A 25600-nucleotide genomic window follows, 5' to 3' on the forward strand; every position below is an offset into this window, starting at 1 on the left:
GATCCTGCCTTCGTGAGCATCTTCATTTGCAGCGCGGCGCCCGTTGCGATCTTGAAGCGGTCGCACTGACGACGGTGTCGATGAAGAAACACGGACCCCATCCTCATCATTGTCATCATCAGCCAGATGAGGAGAGCCAAACTTGAGCCGTGTCTGTCCCCATCAGGCTGGCTGACAGTCACAAATGCATCTCTTATTCACTCTACTCATCAATTATACACAGGCCAAAGGAGCCCTGAGAGGCAGGAGGCTACAAAAGGGCCCTCTGCACACGTCCCCGCCCCGACTGCAGCACAAAGCCACATCGTGCTCAGCCCTCATCCTCGGCGCTCTCCTGTGCTCCCTCGGAGAGCAGGAGGCAGCTTGTCATCCTGCCTTTAGCCAACGCGGATATGTTCACAGCATTTCATGGTGAGGTGAAGGTTACGTAACCTGGGCAGCAATGACACGATTTGGGAACAGCCGACATCTGGGGACTGGTCATCGTCTAAACATGCCATGTTTTATGAAATCTCATTGGTCGCTTACTCCTGAAACAAATTGCAACGTGAACAATGTGTAAGCAACAATGCAACGGGATGATACTGTATGTTGATGTACAAGACCCGTTTTCTTTGAGTTGCGTGAAGGAGTAATGCTGGCAGCATACAACTGCCAGTCATGACGAAGGACGGAACTAAAGCTCTATTACACGATACATTATGATGCTAATCCTGACAAGCACAACTGCTGCCCATCCATTCATGACTGATCTGGAGTGGACCACAAGTCTTCCATATCTGGAAATGCAGCTGGCTTTAGGAGAGCCCATTCAAAGACATGGATGAAGGAGGAAGCTTGCATGCTAGAGTTAGCATGACATGTCCATGTGTGTGCGTGCACATGTTTAGAGGTGGACAGACAACAACTACCTTAGGTAATCTGACCTGAACAGGCAGCCAAACACAAACCTGGTGAGTCAGCTGGATCCAACAAGGCTCATGTCAACAGCTTCATTCGCATGATATTTGACTGGGACAAGCAGCCTGACAATATTAGATCTTGTACTTTGTTAATCTGTCTGTAATATAAATCTGTAAATGTACTCAACATTTGGATGGGTTTATTGTTCAGCAGTGAGATAAACAACCACATCCTCAATGACTATACCAGGCAGAGGAAACACACAGGACAAATGTTAGGTATACAGTGCGTGCAGGATCATTCCAGGTTCAATCAGAGAGGTACAGTACTGATTTAAGAATCTTTTGATTATTACGGTTTGAATCGCTGTCATTTTGTTAGATCAGTGTGATCAAGTTCATTTTGTGAAAGAAGATGCAAGTCATGTATTTGATGCCTATAGGGATGCACGATAATGCTATTTTAAGCCGATACCAATAAACCAACAATTTAGAAAGTGACATTGTAGATAACTTATAAGCCGATAACTGATAACTTGAATACAAATATACTTTTGAGTCCTACTATGTCTAACATAAAATTACATTAAAACATTGTGTAAAGCACCATGAGGCTGATTTTTATTTAAAAAAAAAAATCTCTCTGCTTCAACCAGTAACTCATTTGGAGTTTGCCAAAAACAAACAAACAAACAAACAAAAAAAAACAGCTAGGGTAACATTTTGGGGAGATAGTAAAGAAAGCTCACGCTGGCGACTGCCACGTCGCCATGATGCATCCATCTTCTGTGAACATGAGATCACTCGCATTATGACATCACAAATATACAACACTACCATAGGAGAGAGGAGGGGTTGAGGAGTTGGGTACAACTTGAGCCACAACCACAACACATGGACCAACATGGTATGTCTTTTATAGGTGGATTTTTTTCTTATCTGATTTTCTCTGTATGACGTCAAATTGGTCGATAATTGCCAATAATTATCGGCCACCGATATTATCGTACATTTGTTTATCCAAGAATAGATTAGAATGATTATGTTTACATGCAGTCAATAACCCTTTCTAAACCCAGATATTGACAATATTCTGATTTGAAAGGCCATGTAAACATGCTCAAAACCCCCACAAAAACCCAAATAAAACCCCTGGGTTTAACTTTTTTTTTTTTTTTTTTTTTTGAATATACCAATATTTCAATAAACATCGGGTACAAAAAGAGATTATTTTTCTTCTTTCACATAATATTCCCAAAAAAGAAAACAAGTAAGAGAAAGGAATATGCTGTGTTTTGTTTTTTACCTAAATAATATTTCCTCCGTTCTTTTAGTGAAAAATAATTTACTTTCCTGGGGCAACAGTGTTCTCATTTCCATCCAATTTGATGCATTAACCAGTTTTACCTCAACAATGTTGTATGAATTCACGCAATAAAATGCACCTGAGGGAATTAAAAAAACAAAAAAAAACAAAAAAAAAAACTATTTAACTTCTGTAGCTCGTAACTGGGGTATCCCCGTGTTGAAATGAAACAAAATTTAACTCCTTCTCGAGCCCAAATACTGTATTTCATCATCCAAACGCAACCTGGGTAGTTACCTCCTTTGAATGGAATTTGGGTTTGTTTTTTGCAAGGAATCTTGGTCATTGCGTACAGGAACTACTTGTATGTGCGGCGGCCACCATAATGAACATAACTTGAATACATTGATTTCTCCATGGCTTTTTCACATTATTTTGTGTCTCTACGATGAAAATTGCATATACATACGCAAATATGCTACTATATTAGTGTGGTGAGTGAAATGATTATAGGAAGTACGCTCCGAGCATGCACTGGTCCACTCCGACCTTTCAGAAAGTCAACACATTGCTTCAATTTGCTGTTCAGAAATTCAGAGTTTACCAAAAACGAAGTGCTGGTGTGCGCACTAGGCGCTCCGACTGGGGACACAGTGTGCCACTGCGTTGGGCAATAGGAGATGGAAACGGTACTCGCAAGATGTGAGGTTTGTGGCCTGATGGGGGGATATAAATGTTGCCATTCACCATACGTGTACATTTACGGTAACAAAATACTTTAGCTAACATTAACACTGGCTGAAATTAGAACAGTTTGGTTTGAGACAAGGGTAGGTAAACTTGTCAACATGTGTAACGCATGTAATGTCATATGCTCTTCCTCCTCACTCTCAATAAGTCTTGCATAAGCACAATATGTTGTATGTTACACAAAAGGTAAGACAGCTTTTTTGTCCATTTTCAAAACAGCCACTGAAACTACAACAAAACACAAGTAGTAGTCTTGCTAACAACCTACTGATGCATTTGGAAATTAATGGTAGTGGAGCACACTTTGCCTATCCGAACATATACTGTCCGTGATATAAACGCATTGCTGTACAAACAATGCATGTGAAGAGCCAATTACATGCATAACCAAACAAATCCCCGCTGTAGTAACGGACACCATGATTTGATGCTGCTTATTGTGAAATGGCATTGCAGGAAACAAGGCACCCCAACCCAATGACATTCCAACACAATAATGACAAGAGAATGGGAGGAGAAGACGTCACAGAGAATAGGGAACATGCAGCAATTCGTAGAAATCGCTGGAGTGTAGAAAATAGGGGGCCATGAGCAAAGTACAGCAGGCCAATCCCATTTCAAGGACAAGTGTATTTAATCATCGGAGAAAGGAGGAGGGAGGGAGAGAGGGAGGTCCACTTCAGATAGCAACTAGACCGCCTCGATCGCTCCGCTGATACCTCACAGTGATGTCGACCTAATATTGAGCTATTGCATTTGTAAAACACTGCAAGTCGATGCTCAATTTTGCCCACCCTTTTAAGACTTGCCATACAGCGAGTGACACACTCAATTCACCTGAACTGACAACAGTATCAGCTGCTTCCTTGAAAATCGGACCAAGGTTTTATGGTTCAATAAAAAATAATGCAGTATATTGCATGTAGTCTCAAAGGTTGGTGCAGGTTTATGGTTGCAGCATGTCCGAAGATGTCCGATGCCCAATCGCTTGGGCCTGACATGATGTGTTGCACCTTACAGTAGTAATGCACTCAAGCCCATTTCAGTTACCTTGAGGCTGCACAAGTGGTTTTGAACAGAAGCAGCATGACATTATCCCCATATGTCAACCTCCAGCTATCAGAGAAAAGTGTTGGGGCACAATGCATCTGCACTATTTCACGGAGGGTAGCAGAGAAGCTGATGCTAATATGCCTTCACTAATTGGTGCTCCCGAGGGCCTGAGTTCAGAACGTACACAGAGCGAGAGGAGAGAAAAAAAACAGAGCAGGCTAAGTATTTCTGCATCTGTCATCACTGATCGTGCGCTGCCCTTGACCCTCGTGAATCCTCCTGTCAAGATGCCAGATTCAAGGCACATTGTCAAATGTGGCTATACCTAAGTGCATCAAGCAAAGAGTCCTAATTTCAGTAATCCTGACACAAGCCTTAAGAATGTTAACACGTCAATAAATGAACAACTTTCCATATAAGAAAGCAGGACTAATTTTTAGATTATAACTTTTTTTTAGCATGCCAAATGATCACCAGCTGTATATTGCTCAGTTCTATAGAATCTACATCGAATGACATGCACCAAGAGGATAAATAAGGTGTATTTTTGCGCAAGAGTTGGAGCAGGAAAAGGAAAGTCACAACCCTATGTAGTGTTGCTCTTCTGTTTTCTTTCTTCCATGCAGTGCTGGCTGATGGCACAATGTAGATAGGATGAAACATCATCTATAAATAAAAGCTCCTGCAATTGTTGAGCTGTTCAGTTTGATGGAGAAAGTATGTTGGGTAAATGGCCAAAGGGGCCATCCAGCACAATGGCACAGAATCTGCCTGCATGCTGAAATGAGTCTTGGGCAAGCACCATAGCAAATCTCAACATCAACTCATTAATAGAGGCCATTCCATTGCTTGCTCAACTGTAAGGACCACTTATATAATCTCCACACAGTCTCCCAAAGCACAAGTGCTAATATTTCCATGTCAATGTACAATCAGATTATACGGAGGAACCATTTTACAGTTTTCTATTTCCTAAAAACAACGTTTGACTTCAAGTGATCGTTCCGTTCACTCCCGATCTGTTATGGAAACAATTTGCTTTGGTTTCATTTGCAATATCCTACAAATAACTGTGCTGATCTTGACTTAGTAGACTGATTTAAATTTCAATAAATGAATACAATGCAATACGATGCACAAAAAGGTTTAAGGTCATGGTCATTGCATGTAAAATATTGGGAATGATATCATGGAAGTTTCTGTACTTGTGTGGATAGAGAATGGGCTGAGTGCCCGGATGCTTTGAAAAATAACTAATAAATGTGTTTGCCAGTTCATAGCAAGTCAGAGTTGTTTCAACTCCAAAAGAGAGTCGCTTGTTTGACTCAAGTTCATATCAGCTCAACAAACACAAAGAAAATTCAGCCTTTTATGGGCTGCTGAGAAAAACACGGATTCTCTGCACAGTTGTAGAACAATATTTCACAATGGAGGGTTAGAGCATAACATGAGGAGATTACAAGTGACAATATGCATGATCATGAACAAGTAAGCGGAACAATCCTTTACGCAAAGTAGAATACTACTTAGTCTCACACTGATGGTAATTAATAATCTGAAATTATGACAGCATTTTAAGTACCACTCACATATTTACAAGCCTGCAAGTGCACCTTTAAATTGTGTGTAGCACACATGTATAGCAGACAACCATAGATAATAAATTACTTATGTATGCCATTTTCTTTTACTTCATATGTTGGTTTCAACTAAATATTGTTTTGAATGTGGACTGACCAACCAAAAATAATTTGTAGAGATTAACAATACTCAATATGGTGTCTACATTATAGTGGCCTAATGTACGCTTTTATTGCATGCTGTTAGATTTGCAAGCCAACTTTCCCCCTTGCTATTAATAGTCAAATGCTAATATGATAATAAGCGAAGTATGCATTACGTTTGCACTTGTGTGAAAATCAAGTTTAAAAAAATAAATAAAAATAAAAAATTGCTACCAAACATAGCCATGAATGGCGGCGAATGGAGTGCTGAAAGTGTTTGCGTAACTCCACACCTTAAAGCTTGCAAGCATTGATTAAACGGCTTTCAGCCTTAAGTGACAAAATGACAGGTGCACTTGGTGCCATTTTTTACTGTCCTAATGGAGTTTATAGGCAAAAAAAAAAAAAAAAAAAAAAGCCCACACAATTGCAAAACTCGAGAAGACGGAAGTGTACGCTTGTAAACCTCCGTTCGCTCTTCCCAATTTCCAGACAGAAAAGAAAGATCCAAACGGACGTAAAAGAGGCTAAAATGGAAAATTTCTTTAACACATTTATTTTGTCAATACTCTGAAATTGAGGAAACAGACGGAAGCATCACAAAACCTGCCAGCGGACGTATGTGTAACGAAACTAATTGAGTGACGTCATTTAAGAACGTGCTTTTAGCTCCAAATTGACTCCTTAAAGATCCTACATGTCTTTTGATTGTGTCCCGTTGTTGTGTCCTCGATCCAACTCCCATCAAAGAGCACACATTGAGCCAAATATTAAGCACTTAAATAAGCTTAACCATATGTGTAACTTTAGTATGCATGTTTAAAATAGATGAAACAAAAAACATTAACTTTCCAATGGTTGAAATGGTCCAAATCAGCACTTCCTCCGTTAGACTCCATTCGTTTTCAATGAAAAGTTGGTAGCAGGCTAATCGCCGGCCTACCCATAATGTACCGCGCTGTTGAGATGTGCACTTTGCTTATCAACATTGAATATTGTACATGCATAATATTCAATATTTATCTCTTTGTGTGGTTAATTTGTCATTATTTTACTATTTAAGTATAATCAACATCAGATTGGGGCACCATAGAAGAATCTTGCCTAGGGCGCCACATTGGCTCAGGCTGGCCCTGCGTGTTGACCGAGTCATTAGCATGCTCCCAAAGCTCTTTGCCTAGAGGATGCCAAATAAGGCAGCCAATCCATCCTATTATGTAAACAAAACAAACTCTTTGAAACCACAATAAACAAAGAAGTACTGTATTGCTTCTTTCTGACACTTCAACACCTCACACCGTTATCGGTAAGAACAACCTCTATTTGTGAACTCTTGTCATGGCTCTTGTTTTATTAGAAACATGAAACAGCACAACAGACAGTAGAAAACAACTAGTTTAAAACAAATTCAGAGTGCTTAATTAATCAGCTGGCATCTAAAAAGTAGGATATATACAATACGTAATGCATTTTTCGGACTATAAGTCACACTTGTCACGGTTTGGCTGGTTCTGCAACTTATACTAAGGTATGACCAGTACATATTAAATGTAGAGCATGGACTGGCATCCAAATTCCTGTCCCGAATTAGGTTGACTATCTGTGCATTACCACCACCTTCTTTCCATCAGTCTTTAGACACCAAAAGTATTTGCCAACTGCAAAAAACACACTAGAAGAAGAAATGGAAGGAGGAGGAATAAGAGGAGGAAGAATAAAGGAATAAGAAAGAGAAGAAGAAAGAAGGAAGAAGAAGAAAATGACAAAGAAGGTAGAAAGATGAAGAAAAAGAAGAAGAAAGAGGGAAGGAAAAAGAAGGACAAAGAAGGATGATGAAGAAGAAGAAGTCATGGCAACTAAATGTGCATGAAGTCTGCTTGTGAAGCAGTGTGCGCTCGGTGCATATTTCCCGGCTGCACCCACAATTAGGAAACAGGGAATTTGGGGCAAGTCCAAGCTCCACTCTTTTTGCAAAATAAATTACCCTCCAAAATGTGACTTATATTCTAGAGCGACATGATGCATTTTTTGACAGGTACGAGTTACACTCTCGAGACAAATAGTCCAAAAAATACAATCGTGTAAAAGGAGGAAGTGAAAGAAGTGAGGCGCAATTTGGTGTCCCGGTGCTTATCAAGTCTTTTTGATAAATAAAGTTGGTCATCTGGAATATCATCAGCAGTTATTGCTTCTGTAACATGTATATTCTACTGTCTACTGTTAATATTAAGCCAGTCAAAATTACTGCATTTTTGTCAGTATAATCGCATGACTGCTTAAGACAATATAAACACTCCAAGTGTCCTTAATACTGACCATGAAAATCGCTTATCACAGTAAATACGGTTCCATTGCATACACAAATTCACAACCATGACCATTTTGTTTGTTAGAAAAATAAATTACAAATTTGCATACATAATTTACACAAAACACTGAAATTGTTTGTTCCACAAAACAGTTGTTATAACAGTGGATATGATTTTCTTTTCTTTTCTTTTTTTTTTTTTAGGGGGAGTCATTCTTCCAAGTTCTTGATGAAGACAAATTGTTGATATGTTGTCCCATTGCAGAGAACAACGATGATGCTTGTCCCATCCCAAATACAACTTCTAAGGCTAAAGAATAAAAATTCAGTCCAGAAACGACTCCTTACAGGCTGAGTGAAATGTGAGAGAGAGAGAGAGCAAGAGATGTTTTTAGTGAGGAATGAGTGATTAAAATAAAATAAAGCAAAACAAAATATTAGCTACATTGATTGATTGTTGTTTTATTTACATGTATTCACAATCATTATTTTCTTTTATGCATTTGGTGTTGAATTGCTTTAGCCAATATATATAAGGCATATCATGTCCTGGATAACCAATGAATGAATATACAAGAAAGTCAACCAAAACGGGTTAACACAAGTAAACAGGCACATGAAGATTACTGCGTTCACAATTTGTCAATTCATAATGTTACAAAGACAAATTCCAGCTCCAGCGTACATTCGAACATACTGTCCCCGCCCCTTTGGGGGTCTTTCTTTGTTTTTATACAGTATGTAGAGTACTTGGAAGTAGTTAGGTTTTCCAACGTAAAGCAATGCAGTAGTAATACTTAGCAAGGTCAGGTTGAGTGACCTTTTTTAGATTGTTTTCTAAAATCCATTTTTCTCAACTCAGTGAGTGAAATAGTATGTGGTATTTAAAATATGTTACATTTTATGAACGAAATCATGATGGTTGGCTGATTAGATGATGGTAATATACTGTTAAGTGAGGGCAACTTACCTCTGCTTTAGTCGCTTCTGTGGAAGTGCTCTGGAAAGGAATGGAAAGAAGTGTCTTTAAGGAGAAAGGGTGAATGGGAACCTGCAATAATCACTTTATATAATATTTGTTTAAGAAATTAACCTACTGTAAACATTACCCAAGGATACAGTGGAAAACAAGTGTTGGATCTCATCTTGACAATTCACATACAACACTTGGGCCTTTAATGGCGGCCCTGTATAGATTTATGGCCCAAAAAAAAATCTAACCATTCCCAATGTTCTTGTTATTATCTTCCATGTAGGCCAAATTATCTCACATTTTCTTGCAGAGAAATCAACAACCTACGGAATTTTCCGGACTATAAGTCACACTTTTTCTTTTTTTCCCCAGAAGTTGGCTGTTTCGGCAACTTATACTCCGGAGCGACTTATAGTCTGGAAAATACAGTAATTTGTTTGTGGATTTATTGTCGTGCACAACCTTGAAATAAACTGACTGAGGTGTGACAATTCCAAATATGAAACCAAAGTCCAGTATTAGTGACTGATGCCAATGCATGTTCCGGTCCAATTAGGATCCCCCAGCTTTTGTGATTGACTTGTATATATCCATTAGTTCCTCCATCCATCCATCCATCCATCTATCTTCTGAACCGCAAGGGTCGCGGGCATGCAGGAGCCTATCTCAGCTGTCTTTGGGCAGTAGGCGGGGTACACCCTGAACTGGTTGCCAGCCAACCGCAGGGCACACAAAGACGCACAACCATCCTCACTCACAACCAGTATCCATTAGTCATTATTAATATTGTAGGTGGATTGTGCCTCTGTGAAAAATCACTTTCAGCTACTTTATGTCATTTGTATGAATGTAAATGCATTTCACATTGGGACGAGGGTTTTCCAGAGTTGTAGACAAGTACAATCATGTAATCCTCAAGTTTTTGTAAAAGGTTTCCACTCTATATTAAAAAAATTACAATTTCATTATTTTGAAAATACAGTGTTTATTATATAATTAGGCAGGTTTGTGAGGCCTTGAGAAAAGCTATATATGTATATATGTACAACTGTTGACAAACTTCAGTAGATGCTGACAATAGGATCTGGTGCCCCCTGGTGGTTCTGATAGCCTTACTGATTCAAATATTCAGTGTGCAAGGACAACGTGTGTTGTTGGCTGGTTAATTGAAGGAGCTCGTCTCTTCAAGTATGCACATGTGCAATGAGGTTAAGTGCCATCACACGGATTCTCACCTGTATATATTTGGGTCCAGCAGCATGGCGGTTTCCTGCGGTAACTGGGACAAGTGTACCACTTTCGTCTTCAGCTGAGATTGCTCCGTTTCATTCACCCACACGTCAGGCAGGCTGGAAGGAAACATCCACAGAACATGGAGTCAGGCCATGAGCTGTAACGCAAAGCAGGGATGAAGTGGCAGTCATGATGAATGGGCCGGCTTGAGTGAAATGGACAAAGAAGGTCTTTTAGTCCCGGGAAGGTGAACACCTTTCTCTGCATGAGCGTACGCGGCTTTGACCAGACACACAAGTAAATACAGGAGCTCATCATCCTACCAACGTAAATCTGCATGTGACCTATGTGCACATGAAACTATCAAGAGCAATCGGGTATGGAAGCAGAGCAAACCGTTTCATATCTTTCGGACGGAGGTAAAGGAGGGTGACAAGCTCACGCGCATGCACATGATGTGTTGCAGTACTCAGCTGCACCTTACTGTACCCACGTCAGCACGGTGGCCTTGAAAGGAGGGAGTGTGCCAGCTTTGGCGTGGCAAGTCATGCTGCAGAAGACGGAAACAAAGAGCTTAGCGAGTCCACTGTGCCCCCCCTCCCTCACAACCCACCCCTGTCTCCACTTCCAGCATTCCCCTCGTCACTATGTGCGTCATCACTGGAGCCCCCTGAGACAGACAGACGGACACGCACACTAAAAGCAAAGCAGGCAGCCACCCTGCCAAATCGCTTATTCACATGCTTAATCAGTCTGTTTGGTGAGATGGCGTGAAGGTAGTTCACATGTAGTGCATTCAGGCCGCTGGAGGAAGCGTGTAAAAAAAAAAAGAAAAAAGAAAAAACAAAAGAAGAAAGGTTTTACAAAGGTCACGCAAGGGAAATGTATAAATAAAAACATTTCTTGAATGCATTTCCTGTGTTTTCACAAATCATTTACTTGCCATTTTTCCAAACCTGCAGGTCAAGCAAGTCAGTTGACACAAATTAAATTAACATTTAATATTGTTCATTTAACAATTGACCTTTAGAGTTAATAATTAACTAAACGCAATGTTTTAATCATCCGTAGTCTGAATAATTCAATACTGCACATCATTTAAGGTAAAATAGGCCAGATTACGCGCAAAGCAGACTGCTAGTGTTGTGCTGACTGAGTTTACATGATTAATTCATAAGGCAATGTGAGTAAAACAATAATAAAATCTAACATTTTATCTTAAAAGCAAAATGCTGTTTTCAAGGCATGTTTCCACCCAAATGTACAAAAAAGTACAATGTCTAGAATGTATACAGTGAGGTGGAGGTGTATTTAGACAAGGAGAGTTGAAGTGCAAACTTCCAACTTAGGAAAGGTTTTCAAAAATATAATCAGTTATATTCCAATATGCATGATACACTTCTGTACCACTTATTTACTAAAACAAAACAAGTTTAATGTTCGGATGAAACCATAATTTGCAGCCAATGACTGGCTATACAGTCTACAGACCGCAGTTATCAAATTTAATTTTTTTCCCCCTAGTATTAAAAAATATGGTTAGGTGCGTCAGTCACAATGTCCAACAACTTTTGAGCAAAACATGTCATTCCTAAATAGGAAATAACTTTTTTTCCATAATTTAAATGAATTCAAAAAGAAAGTTTAAACATTCATCACGTATGGATTGATTGTTTTGTTGAGGATCTATCGAGTTTAAAACAGACTTTGGTATAAAATGAAAATTCCTGACAGAAAATGACAATTACATCTTAAATTGAAGACAAGAGGCTGTACTTTCAGTATATCTTGATTGTTTTTGATTAAACTGTGGTAATATTGTTAAAAAATGAAATGAATGTTATCATTGTTCAAATATTTGTGTACCCTATTTTCCGCACTATAAGGCGCACCGCATTATAAGGTGCACCTTCAATGAATAACAAATTTTAAAACTTTATCCATGTATAAGGCGCTACAGTAGAGGCTGGGGTTACGTTATGCATCCATTAGATGGGGCTGCGCTAAAGGGAATGTCAACAAAACAGTCAGATAGGTCAGTCAAACTTTATTAATAGATTACAAACCAGCTTTCTGACAACTCCATTCACTCCCAAAATGAATAAACAGCTGTTTTATTATTTTCTCTGAGGTAAAGTATTAGTATTAGCTAGCGATTCAAGATGGCGGGACCTTCTGCTCATGCGCGTCACCGATTGTGCAGGGTCACCGAATAGCGTCTTGACAGCGAGACCTGTTGCGGTCAAGATTCATCAATATTGATCCATATATAAGGCGCACTGGATTATAAGGCGCATGGTCAGCTTTTAAAAAAAAATTGAAGGCTCTTAGATGCGCCTTATAGTGCGGAAAATACGGTACATAACTTCAGCCGAATAATACTACTCGTTACGCGGCGGTATCAACATACGTTTCTAGATTACAAATGAAATCGTTTGCGAATATGTCCTCATGTTGCATGATAAGGTACACTCAAGTTGCAATGTCCTTAGGTTTTTCATTTGATTGTTTTCTAAATCCAGCTTAGAAGTGTCAATTATAAATGCATCAATGCATTTTGACTTCTGGATCATCTTGCCATAGGAGCAGCAACTTTTTACGAAGCTGCACCCAGTACATTGTGTCGTGCTATCTCTTGTTTGTATTAACAGGCAGACATGAAAGCGATACAGAAGAAGCTTCAGGGGTGATGAAAAGAAGCAGCCCCCTGTTGACGCACCATTAAGGTTTGGCTTGGTCTTGAGTTGGAGTCCATGTACAAAGCAACCCTCCAAATGACAAACGGGGACCTGCTGAGCTTAAAAAGCTTGGTAAACATTCAAGTGTATTCAGAGTGTCCGCGCTCGCATGCATTTGCTCAATTCCAGCGTCACCCACAGCATGTTATAGTTGCTGTGCTTTGGCACGACCGTAGCCAACAACCACTCAATCTGCTGCACGCATACAGTATTTGTGCACGCAAACTCGCTGGGATACGTTAGTCAGTCAACCAAACCAAATTAAAACAAATGGATGTGTCTTGTTTTTCAGAGGAGAATGTTATTTGTCTTGATTATTGAAGAAGCAGAATTGGTCTCTTTTGGGAGGGCTACCGGGTTGGGGGGGGTGTTTGCTTGCTCGAGAGAAGCCCATACTTACAATGAAAATTGATGGCTACTGCCAAAACTAGATGGTCGCAGAGATGACAGGAGCAATAAGTTCAACACAAAGCAGCACTGTATATTAAATCGCTAGCATATGAAAAGGCTTTTTATGGGACTCAGCAGAATGACTGAAGGATTCAAAAGTCATTTTAAAAGACATCTCTGTGCAAAAAGGACCACAATAGAGGTATTGAGAATATTCAGCGGCTGCACATTTCGCTACAGCCAAATAAATGTAACATTTCACATGAACAATCATGCATCAGTGATGTTTGTTTGATCTCGACTGCCCTGTTGATTATAGGCTATTGTCAATAGCTTAATACTTGTGGCAAGCCCTTTTAACATGAACATTTAACAGCTGAACTGGATATAAGTTGCAGGTATCTGCAATGTAGTCAAAAACATTTCAAATATCCACGACTATATTTAACAATTTTCATTGTTATTAATTGCGTGACATTATTTGTCCTAGGTGAAAAGACGTTGAGAATACCTCAATTACTCATTTTCCAAAATGTTAAATCTGCTCACCATAATAACCAAGACAATTCTTATTGGGCTACAATAAATGTTGAGGTTGGGGCGACATCTGTTTGAGGTGTTGTAATGGTACGGGAAATGTGAGACTGCACGAGTTGTATTGGCTAGTACATCAAAATCTTGCCATACAAAAGCCTGATCGGTAAAAACAAACAAACAAAAGACAATTTTAAAATCTTGACCCTTAATGTAAAAAAATCTGCTTACAATCCAACAAATGCAGTACAACTTTTGAAAGGTGGCTTGCACTATAGATGGATATTATCCAGAGTCAATACATGCAGCCAAAGCAAACAATGTGCTGCTGAATGCAAAGAAATTGGATATTCTACACTGGCTTGGCATGCACTAAAATCTTGGCAAAACATCTCAAGGTCAGGTAGTCAATGGCTGCTTAGAACTTCACAATTCAAAAAGATAGCCTACTCATTAAAAACAGACAAGAAAAACTTTGTAAAACTGTCGAGTATTCCTTTGCGGTTGACCTGAAAATAACATGTAAAATGAATCACAGAGTCTGTGTCAAGTGTTTGCTCCACACACACACACACACACACACACACACACACACACACACACACACACACACACACACACACACACACACACACACACACACACACACACACACACACACGACACACACACAAAATACAACCAGTTTGCTGGTTTTCTTGATCTCATATTCAGTAAAATGCAAGTGCTCAGAATGAGTTTAATGAGTATGGTAGCAGTGAAATGGCTAACACCAACTTTAATAACGCAACTTCCCATATTCACATTTCCTTCAGTGCCTAAAGAAGGCACATTCAATGAAAATATCTTCTTTTATTAGGTTGCCAGCTCAATGTTCAATATTGTCACTAGTTCTACTCTTACTTAAATTTCAACTGCGACTTTCTTAAATGACCAAAACTCATCATTTTGTTTCCCTTAACTACTTCTGGGGGGGAAACAAACAAAAAAACAAACAAACAAAAAAAGCTAAGGAGGAGCATGAATGGATGAAGGATCAGAACAAGAGTTTGGCTGTTGAATGTTAAGCGGAAGCTTTCACCGGTAGTCTACTTGATGATGCATCAACCAGTCACCTTGGCTCCCTGCCATCTTTGTCCTTCCCGCAGTACTGTCCTCTCTCTATTTTCCCCTTTTGCTTTACCTTTCTGGCTTTCTTCTCTTCATTGTCTCCCTTTACAACTTTTCTGCTTGATTCCACACTCTTTCTCCAGCTCACGTCCCTCTGCTCTATGATCATCTTCAGAGGCTGTGCAGTTGAAGGCTTTAATGGGTGTGCAGTAGTGGGCGCTTGCCTCAAGCGACAACATAAATAGACATCACGGTATTCTGTGAAGCGCACTAACAATGAGACGAGTCCCATTCATAAGCGCAGTGCTGACCCTGAATGGCCTTTTCAATAGGGTTGATCTCAAATGACGTCACATTTTCGACGTCCCAGGCGGTTCAATCGACAAACACACTTTGGAACATCTTAAACGGTGGTTGACATGTGGAGACCTCAAAATGGGCAGAAAGAAAGCGGTTTTAGTAGAAAGGTAAGATTTATTGTATGATCATTGCTGTCACTCTGGTGTGGTCTAGATAACTGCTAATCTAGTGTTGGTCGCTAATTTTCATGAAAACGAAACACATTGGAGTCCCGATTTTCATTTAAATATGTGAAGGCTTTCTTGAATGTAGCTACAGTAGGCTTGTTTCTTTTCCTGCACAAACACTGCAGTCCCTCATATTGGGTCTGGATTTTCAGCTGCTGGCCCATTTCCACCGACAAAATGTAGAGAGCACATAGAGCTTTCTTTGGTGACATTTTTCACGTAAATCCCTGCAGTTTGCATGCTTGAGCCCAACGTACATATTCTAGTCTGGGCAATCTGTGCTAAATTACACAAGAATTGCAACGGTTGCAATGCAAAGCATTTTCATTAACAGCAACAACGATGCATTTTCTCATCTACGATGAGGTGCTATGTATTTTTTTTACTCCTTGTTAACTTTATGGTATGTAAACTTATAAGCACAACTGTATATAGTCATCTGAGGCGTCTTGATCCTTTGAGGTCCTTGCACGGGCTCTATTGTACAGGTTTGTAAGGCATGATGCACTTGTACGTTGTCTCCTGGGAAATAAGGTCTCCTGCACTTAATTTTGCATGATTTTCATCTTGTAGATAATGTGCACATTTTCTCATACAATAATCTGCTTTAAATAGATATTTGGATCATTTAGCCATTTTCAGGAGTAAGGTGATAATTTTTTCCTATAATTAATGTGATAGCTCATTTTTCATGTACAATTAATCCCTTTAAAAAAAACACTGCCACTTGCTGTCGACTGAAGATGACATCACTCGTGCTGAGGAAACGGGTAACGACCAATCATAGCTCAGTGTGCTCATGTCACATGACCAAACCCAGAAAACAGATGAGCATTCATGACCAATTTAGAGTCCATGCTTTTGGAATATGGGAGTAAGGGGAGTACCCAGAGTATACCCCCATAAACTCAACGAGAACATGCGACCTCCACGAAGGAAGGACTGTGCCAGGATTCAAACGCAGAACTTCAGAAACACGAGTACACACTGCTAAACCATTTTCTCTTCATTAGTTACATATGCATTCTGATGATGATCCTTTTATTTTCCAATTTTCCAAATATGGCAATATGGAAGACGTGTACTCACATGTCCTCAGGTGTCCAGTGTAAGAGAACTTTCACTTTTCCTGAGCCCTCCTTCCTTTTGGCTAGCACCTACACAGCAACAAATTGAGACAAAACAAACCATTGAGACACCGCCTATAAAATTGTTTGGTAAAGTTATTCACAAAGGAATTAACAGCATCATTGTTGTCTGCACCATTAAATGAAAAATGCTGGAAAAACAAAAACAAAACAATAGTTCACAATATACGGTAATTGAACCATGAGATTACAGTTGGTGTGAGAATTCAAAGCAAGCTGTGATCCAACAAGCACGATGGAACTATTCTCCCTAGTGTGTAGAGAAACGGCTTCAAAGGAATAATGAGGCTTCGTAATTCAAACATCTCACCGAGTGATGCAGAGGCTGATCATTAACCGCAAGAAGCAATGCAAGGGGTCCTAATAATGCAAGCTAGAGCAAAGTTGGGTTTCTATTTTCAATGGAACCTGTCCTGTGTTGCCCTTCAATAAAAACTGGACGGACGTTTGAAGATTTTCTCATGATCGGAAAAAAAGACGAGCGACTGACGATTGTCCTATTTTTGCATCAATTCTACATGGCAACTCAACATGAAATGCCTTGTTTAACACATGCAGTATGTTTTCAAGATATTATAGTCCAATTTGGACCAAACCGGCAAGTTTAACACAAACTGAAAGAAATTCCCTTCAAAAGCCCTCAACAATTTGTTGGTTTACCGCAGCCTTGCAGATTGTCCAGATAATAATTCAAGTTAACGACACTGGGCAATAGATATTCGTAAACAATAAGCAGCAGGGTTCTTTTGTGTGGCATGAAGTGATTTGACTACCGCTGACTTGAAGTGAAAGCAATGACAAAAAATTGTTGTGTTAGGACTTGTGTTTGTACAAAATTGGCACCAGGGTACTTAGGTGGCAGGCCACAAGTACCTACTTCTGACCTAAAAACGATGACAAAAACTTGGTGTGGATATTCTTCTTTTATTAAAATATAAATAATAATAATAAAAAATAATAATAAATCCAGAAGAACCTGTGGTTGAGGAAGATAAATCGAGTGGATGTCGTAAATTATTATATAGAGAAGCTCGCAAGACTGCATAATGGCAACGTAGCAACTTTTTTGAAGTCTGTCTGGGAACCAAAAACTACATCATTGGGTTTTTGTTTTTGACATTTTCTTATACGAATGTTTGATTGGCTTGTCTTTGAGTATTTTAGAAAAACAAAAAGCAAGCATGGTAGCTAACACCAGCTCTACAGCAATATTAATGGCACAGGTGCCATTAATTCGAGCAGCAGAAAAGTCAAATAACGAAGCTGTCATTGCGTCAAGGCCCAGCAACCACACAGAAAAATCGTCCGTGTTAATTCAACACCCACAGATAAATTTAACTCTTCTAGCGTGTGTATATTGGTCCACACTAAATATAGTGAAAACAATACTTCTGAATGTGTGTTTTACACTAAGATGGTGTTAAAACAACTCTGAAAGTAGTTGAAGTTTAACATCAGTCAACACTGGTCAGTGTTGTATTTTTGGACATTCACAACAAGTTGATTTCATCAATACTATGTTAATATTAACTAATGAATATGTTGAACTTGAATTAACACAGCCAGAGTTGAAAATTAACTGACTGCCAGGCGTTATAATAACAAAATAAAAAAATCCACAGTGCCCGCCGCTTTTGAGCATTTTAACTCATCTTTCAAGGCAAAAAGAATATTGTTTGCCTTTACTACATATACAATGTGGCTACTCAATGAAAGATCGCATTCCATCCATTGGAATTTTACTAATCATCATGAAACGTCTTTGGCAGTCAAAGAGTTAATTTTAACACTCCAGTTTTTTTGCTGTATAGGCACTTCCATGAGGGAAATGGCTTAATTTGCCTAAACTTTTGTTGGAATGTCAGTGTTTCTCAGTGACAAGCGAGGAGGAGGAAAATGGCGCTGATGTGTCTCTCTCAAAATGAAGTGCAGGTGCGAAGGTGGCGCTTAATTACATCTCTGCTGAGTTAATCTAACACTAGGTGATCAACACTGTAAAATAACACCTACTCTGGACACCGTTTAACTATATATAGAATATATCAAAATTACATTTGATGAGAGAAAAAAAATAACTGCCAAATATTTAACCTTGAAATTTTAGCAATTTTTTTTTCAGTGAACACAACATAACTTAATTGACACTACATTTAAAACTGCAGCTATAGAGAATCCTTAGCCCTCTGTTATATCTGAAATTAACCAAAAAGTATTTATAATCAGAAAGCGTGTGTACACTTGGGATGGCTTAATGAGTTGGAGTCATGCAATCTGTTCAGAGGAGGATGCCCAGGCAAGCACACTTTACCTCCTTTAACTCTGCTCCCAAACCAATCGCAGCATGATTGTCCACAATTCCCAACTTTCCACTTGTGAAAATACAGAAAAAAGAAAAAGAAAAAAAAAAGTGTTTTTCAGGCTCATTGGCCTTTACTTTGCATAACATTCCGCCTATCATGCTGTGTCAGTTTACAGTAAAACTGGCTTGGAATTCACACAAATATTATCGGTAGGAAAAGAGAGAGCTAGAAAAATAACCAGCAGTGTCAAAAATAGCCACACATGTAACCTTTTGCGTCAATCGGCTCTTTTAAGATAGGTTTGTCTATTTTTAGGATGACGAATGAGCTCACATTGAAAAAGTTGTCTTACACACACACACACACACCCACACACACACACACAAATATCTGAAATTATTTTTGCTACCCCTGAAACTGACTGTGAAAGGGATGGAAACTAGTTTGGGGAGTGGATGGATGATACTCCAGTAATTAACCACAAAAAAATAAAGATAAAATACAGACCAAGACCTTCTCTTGAAAATTATCTTTGCCAGTTTTCATCCCAATATATTATGTTTAGTTTTGTAATCTGTTTTGACAGGGTACTTTTCATACATACAGTTACGGTGGTGAGGTGTACATTACACACAAATATTTATCTGGGGAAAGAATTGGCACACAAGTAGGAATTCAATTTGGGTTTGTGCACTCACCACAGGTGGAACAAGGTGGTAGGGTGGAAAAGGAAAGTGAGTATCCTGTACTTTGGACATACTTTTATTTTATCGTTTGTACAGTTATTTTTTGTGATTATGATGACAATCACAATACAAATATTTGAATCCATACAATATAAAGGACAAGCTTCGTTCCAGAACAGATTGTGTAAAATCTTAGAGATTCAACGGTGTTGTGATTTTATTGTTTAAAAATGTGTACATAAGCTTGTCATTTAATTTAAGATGAAGCACTCCAAGTATTCTTTTCTTCATTAAATATTGTCATTAAGTGTGTTTGTTCTCCAGCAATGTAAAAACACTTTTCTCTGTTTCCGTATTAAAAAAAATAAAATAAATCACGAGACATTTCCAAGGTCAAACAAAGTGCCTGCTAAATTGAGTGGAATTGCTGCTTTAATTTCAGAAAAACAGGTTTAACGCAATGGAATGTAAAGTATGTAAAGGCTGAAGATAAATATGTTGGCCTGTGCTGGAGCTGCATTAAGTGATTCGTGAGGTTCCTGCTTTAATGAAGCCATGTCAGTCACACAGTAAGAGAAGTGGGAGGTAAAGAAAAGGGGAGGACGAGCGGTTAAAAGTGAACATCAGAGCGGCTCCAAAACAGGCAGTGAAAAATGCAGAACCAAAGGCAGGGGAGGGCAGGCCAGTTCTAACTGGGTGCCTGTCTCGTGTCAGCGGGTCAAGCACTGGATGACGCAGATGGGCGCAATAACAAAAATATCCCATCATAAACATGCCTGACTTGCTCTTGCGTGTCAGCAGGCTCACTGGCCAAACTCCACAAAACCCCCACAGCTCTGCTCCGTCCCTGGCCTGGAGGAGTCCGCCGGGGCCTGTGGTCTGATGCAGCGCCTCAGTCCTTCAAGCCCACAAATCTCCAGGGTTGGCTGGATGGACAACATACACTCAACTGGCCCGATCTCATTCCGATTCCATGACCCGGACGTTTACCTAAACCCCTTTCCTCATCCTCTTACGAAAAGCTTCCATCGTTCTCCCACCGCATAAGTTTCCTCCTTTCCAACCTTGTGACCAAAAATGCTTAGACTTCTGTTAAGTTCCTCCGAGGCTCTGTTTTCAGATTTTCCCTTACGTTTTTCATATCTCAGCTTGCAGTCAGTACCCAAGGTAAAGCAAGAACAGAGAACACAGCAGAGGATAACAATAACAGGTAACAGCACGAGGAATCAGCCTGCCAAACGTCCACAGTACATCTTTGCATAATTGTCGGTACGCCCTGAAAACTGATTTATTTAAAACCGTGCTGCGCACATACTTGTATGCCTTATATCGTTTGAACTTCTTTGTAGCTTGCAGGCCAAACACCAACACATATCTTACCTATTAAATTCCTTTTATTTAGCTACATTAGTGCATATGATAATGATCCCGGCCACCCCTAATGTTCTCCATGCAAAAAAAATCGTACACATACATACTGCAGTATAAGAGGCTGCTTAATGCATGTGAAGTGCTGTGTTGGCCACACATGACCAACAAATGAAAGGAGAAAAGAAATGGAATCTTCTTATGACAGCAGTTTTTCTACTTCACATCTCAGGCTCCATTATACAGTGAGAGATTAAAAGCACATTGGGCGGTTGGTGGCACTTTCCTCTTGGAGGATAAACATACTTTTTACATCTCATGAACCAAATGACTACTGCTCCTACTACTACTGCTACTTAGCTTTTGAATGAACTGGTGAACGAAAATGTGGTTTCTATATGGGCCTTCATACGGCTGATACAGTCAGGTTTAGAATGACACAAGCACCATGTACACAAACGCAATTCAATTGTTTTTCCTGTGAAGTCTGATTCAAAGAAAAACAACGCCAAGCCTGGAGGCAAAAGGGGTTCACTTAAAGTGCACAGAGAAAAAAAAAACAGCATAAATCAGTCGATGCGTCTCCAATAGTGAAACTACCCCGCCCCCTGCTGACCAAAAATAAAACAACAATACAAAACCTACCTAGTTAGCTTGTCAATTCTTTGTGTCGTCTAGTTTATTATTATTATTATTATTATTATTATTAATCAGATAGTATTTACTTGTATTTGAGCCATTGGCAAAAATTATTCAAAAATATTCATTTGAGGCAGCAGTTCTCCGCAAGGGCTGTCATGTGAACTTAAAGTCACTAAATATAGAGTATTATAAATGTATATTTCAGTCGATTAGTTGATTAGAACAGGACTGGTTGGACCAAACCCTAACCATGCATTGTTTATTTCATTCAATGGTTAGTCAAAGGTTTCAACATAACACTTTCACGACAGCTCGCAATGAGCTTGCCTGTGCAGTGGCGCAGGAATATGCATGCTGTTTGTATGTATACAGGGAAAAAGCATGCTTTCAAACACGCTTTAATCCTTTATGATACAGACGCTCACGGTTCTCTAAGTAATAGCAGGAAAAGAGACAGACTGACTCACAGTGCTGTTAAAGACCACACTGTGGCCGTTGCCCACGCTTTCAATATGAGTGGAGAGGTTGAGACAGATGGCTCGGTGACGGATGGCATCCATGGTTTGAGCATCAAAGAAGTCATGGGGCCTCGCTGGGAGGGACAGAGGAGGCAAACAAGCAACAAGTGATGCACAAAGTCAAAGTCAGTCTTTAACTTTCCAAATGAGGAGCTGACTAATTTCAAGCAGCATTATTTCCACATAAAACACATGGTGATATATGAGCACAATTCCATCATCTTTCTAATTGACATGAGGTAAGAAATCAACCTATGATGACAGCAGCAAATTGAACTCAGATGTCTAGAGAAACAATCTGTCAATTTAGTGAAAGATCCAACAAACTGGGAGATCTTTCAACTGGAAGATCTTAGACCGGCCAAATGAATCTCCAGATTTAAACCCTATAGAGACTGCATTTTACCCTCAAATGACGAGAGTGGCAGAAAGAAACCCCGTCCCAAAACAAGTGAAAGAAGCTGTGGTGAATGCAAAAGTTTAGTGATGTCAGTGGACTTGCTGCAGTTATTGAAGGCAAATAAATTGCAACAAAATATGGCATTCATTTAATTTAAGTTAATCTGTTCTTTATTTTTTTCTCACCCAAAATAAAAAATAATGCTATCTTCCAAGTGTATAAGATCCAGACATAAATGTCTGGAAATAGAAAATGAAATTTTCATCTCCTCTCATTCAATTTTCTTTCAGATGAAGAGAACTGCGCTAATAAATTCTGAGGGGAATAGATTGTCGCTAAAAATCCCTCAAGGGTCCAAAGGTTTGATGCGAAATGTAATCAGGAGAAATAGGTCGGGCAGGGGTGTGTCTGTGCGCGGGTGTGCATATTGTGTAGTGTCAGTGTGAGTTTTAGTTTACGTACGTAGGGAGCACCTGCGTTTGTTCTTGAGCTTCTTCCTCTTGTTGAGGCCAGCCTTGGAGGGCGACTCCTCCTTGAGTTTAGCCTGGCTGGACATTTTGGAAGAGTTTTGCTGGCTAAAGTGGCTGGGGACATGGCGGGCCAGCCCACCCTGGGAGGCGAAACTTGCGGTGCAACCACCGACGACGCACTGAGCAAAGGACAACAGAAATAAAACACAAACTCAACACATACTGGATCTCAACTGACAACATTCCATTTGTTGAAACCAGTCATTCATTCTATTTGGATGACGCTGACAGTTGTCACCTTGAAGGGCTTATCGCCACTGTGGGTCAGCATGTGTCTCTGGAGCCAACTCTGACTGGTGGACGGGGTGTTGTACACCTTGCAACCCTTCCACAGACACACAAACACCTGAAGAGCAAGATGGAGAAGGGAGTGTAAAAAAGAAACAGTTTTAAATGTGTAGTGGTAGACAAAAGACTGCAAAATGGTATGTGGGAGGTTTAACTAAAAGACCATGTATGAGGAATAGCACACAGATGAAATAACCCTAAACCTAGCAAAAATACTTTCAAAGACCATAAATACAATCCCTCTGAAATATCCACCATTTGGAATCTGTAAAAGAAAGAGCCCGGTAAGGAACGTGTTAGCATTCAAATGTACGTACCCCTCCTCTTTGTCCGTCCACATGGACACCCCTGATATGTTCAGCAAGGTCGGGGCTGGAGTTGAAGTACTGAAGACAAAGGTCCCAGCAACAGGAGTAGGCCACGGTCTTAACAGCAGAGGAGCTGGCACTGCTCTGTCCGTTCATCATAGCTGGGGTGGAGCGCCCACTTGACACTGTGCTCTCCATCTCCATTAGGGTGCTGCTTATGCTAGGCAGAGGACAGGAGTGGATGGGTCGAAGGCTCAAATATTACAGTGACACAGACAACGGGCATACATCTTCAAAGTTTTACAAGTTTGTGAACAAGGTGCCAATAGGATGAGTCACTTGCAATATGAAAAGTGAAAGCAAGGTTATCCATTTTAAGAATTATTTGTCCTATACAGTATGAATTTGAGAAATGAGAGTACAGTGAAGCTCCACAGAGCTATGACTCAGTTTAAAAAAATAAAATAAAAAAATGTAATCTCAATCTATCCTCTATTAGTGAAAGCAACACTATTGCTTTGGTGCCATCCAGTGCCAATGAAAGAATTTGAACTTAATTGAGGTTATCAATTGGACAAACAAAGTGCCTTGTCACCCTTTTGTGGAATCCCCAGACATATAAACTTGTTTGGGTCCCACATTCCAAAGACATGCATGGCAGGTTAATTGGGCGCTCTGAATTGTCCCTATATGTGGTTGTGAGCGTGAGTGGTTGTTCATCTCTGTGTCAATTGGCTGGCAACCAGTTCAGGGTGTACCCCGCTTACTGCCCAAAGCTGGCTGGGGTAGGCTCCAGCACCCCCGCGACCCTTGTTAGGTGTAAGCGGCTAAGAAAATTGATTGATTGATAGTGTGAGGAATCTGAATACGCGGGTATAGAAACGAGAATATGTGTGGGTCAATTCATTTTGTCCCCCCCCCACCCAACCCCACCCCTTCTTGTCCAAGTTAAAGGGGGACGTCCCCGGGGACAAGTGACAGCGACTGGCTAAACTTTCTTACCTGTCTTCGGAGTCCATGCGGCTCAGCGGTTCACCGTCGGAGGAGGACATCTCCATGCTCGGCCGCCTCTTCTCCCCCAGCGCCGCGTCTCCGCCGCTCAGTTTGTCGCCGTCCTCGCAAGTCGGTTTCTTGTCGCACTCCTCCATAACCGAGCACCGGCTCTCCTCCCCGGGTTCCTCTTTCGCATCTTTCTCTGTGTCACAACCGACGCACTCTGCGTTGTCCTCCGTAAAGTAGCGCTGCGGCTCCGACTGCACCTCCTCGGGCGGTAGCTGCGTCTCCCGGGGACTGGGTGTCGCCTCCAGGTTGACCGCTTCTGGAACGTCAATCGTCTGAGCCTCGCTTGCGGCCTTCTCCGCCGCCTCGCCGGCCTCCGCCTTCAGCTCAACCATTTTCGACTCATCGCAGCCGGCAGCTTCAACTGTTTCCGCTTCGGTTTTGCAGTCGCCCTCGGTATTACTTTCATCTTGGACGGGCGCGCAATAGTCGACAGTCACCGGAGGATTTACCTCGGAGGCAGGAGCCGCCATTTCCATGGCAGACATAAAGCGCGAAGCACTTTCGGTGTCAAAATTGGACCGTCGGTGGAATAGGGCGGGGCGTCACACAAACAGCCCTGTGATTGGACAGAGCAGCCACAATTTGTTTGGCATTTAAACGCACCATGTGTTACTGTCATTCTTCAAAATACAGTAATGGTTTATTTCTCTGGAGCCGTCCACAAGCACTGGCCTGACCATTACAAACTAAATTCTAACATTTGTTCCATGAAACCTAATGATGATACGAGTCCCCCACTGTGAAGACCCAGGTACAAAATGCACATTCCGTCAATGTGTTCCACGTATAGTCATACTCACTT

At 40.3% G+C, this 25600-nt stretch overlaps 1 protein-coding gene across 2 annotated transcripts; it reads right to left on the reverse strand.

The window, feature by feature from the left end:
• Positions 1-7066: 7066 nt before the first annotated feature.
• LOC144015665 (zinc finger protein aebp2-like) lies at positions 7067-25369 on the reverse strand. 2 transcript variants are annotated; one of them, XR_013282783.1, is made up of 9 exons: positions 24739-25369; positions 23746-23956; positions 23379-23486; positions 23073-23259; positions 22160-22284; positions 16638-16705; positions 10252-10406; positions 9014-9043; positions 7067-8394 (listed from the first exon to the last, which is right to left on the reverse strand). XR_013282783.1 is itself a non-coding variant. In XM_077515854.1 (9 exons), the coding sequence occupies exons 1-9, from the start codon at positions 25281-25283 to the stop codon at positions 8388-8390; spliced, it is 1395 nt and encodes a 464-aa protein (XP_077371980.1). In that variant the 5' UTR covers positions 25284-25368; the 3' UTR covers positions 7067-8387. The 2 variants fall into 2 exon arrangements, 1 of the variants encoding a protein (XP_077371980.1); XM_077515854.1 differs by having other exon boundaries at positions 10252-10365; positions 24739-25368.
• Between the last annotated feature and the right edge of the window lie 231 nt (positions 25370-25600).

Source organism: Festucalex cinctus, chromosome 3 (genome assembly GCF_051991245.1).
Source record: "Festucalex cinctus isolate MCC-2025b chromosome 3, RoL_Fcin_1.0, whole genome shotgun sequence".
NCBI classification, from domain to species: Eukaryota; Metazoa; Chordata; class Actinopteri; order Syngnathiformes; family Syngnathidae; genus Festucalex; species Festucalex cinctus.

What these genes read in the sequence shown, in the direction of transcription:
- LOC144015665 (XM_077515854.1), bottom strand. Translation starts at nt 25,283, where the DNA reads ATGTCTGCCATGGAAATGGCGGCTCCTGCCTCCGAGGTAAATCCTCCG. An exon ending in TGGACGGACAAAGAGGAGGG is followed by an intron (nt 23,487 to 23,745) that starts GTACGTACATTT and finishes CTTGCTCTTCAG; the next exon opens with GTGTTTGTGTGTCTGTGGAA. An exon ending in GTGTGGTCTTTAACAGCACT is followed by an intron (nt 16,706 to 22,159) that starts GTGAGTCAGTCT and finishes GTTGCTGTGTAG; the next exon opens with GTGCTAGCCAAAAGGAAGGA.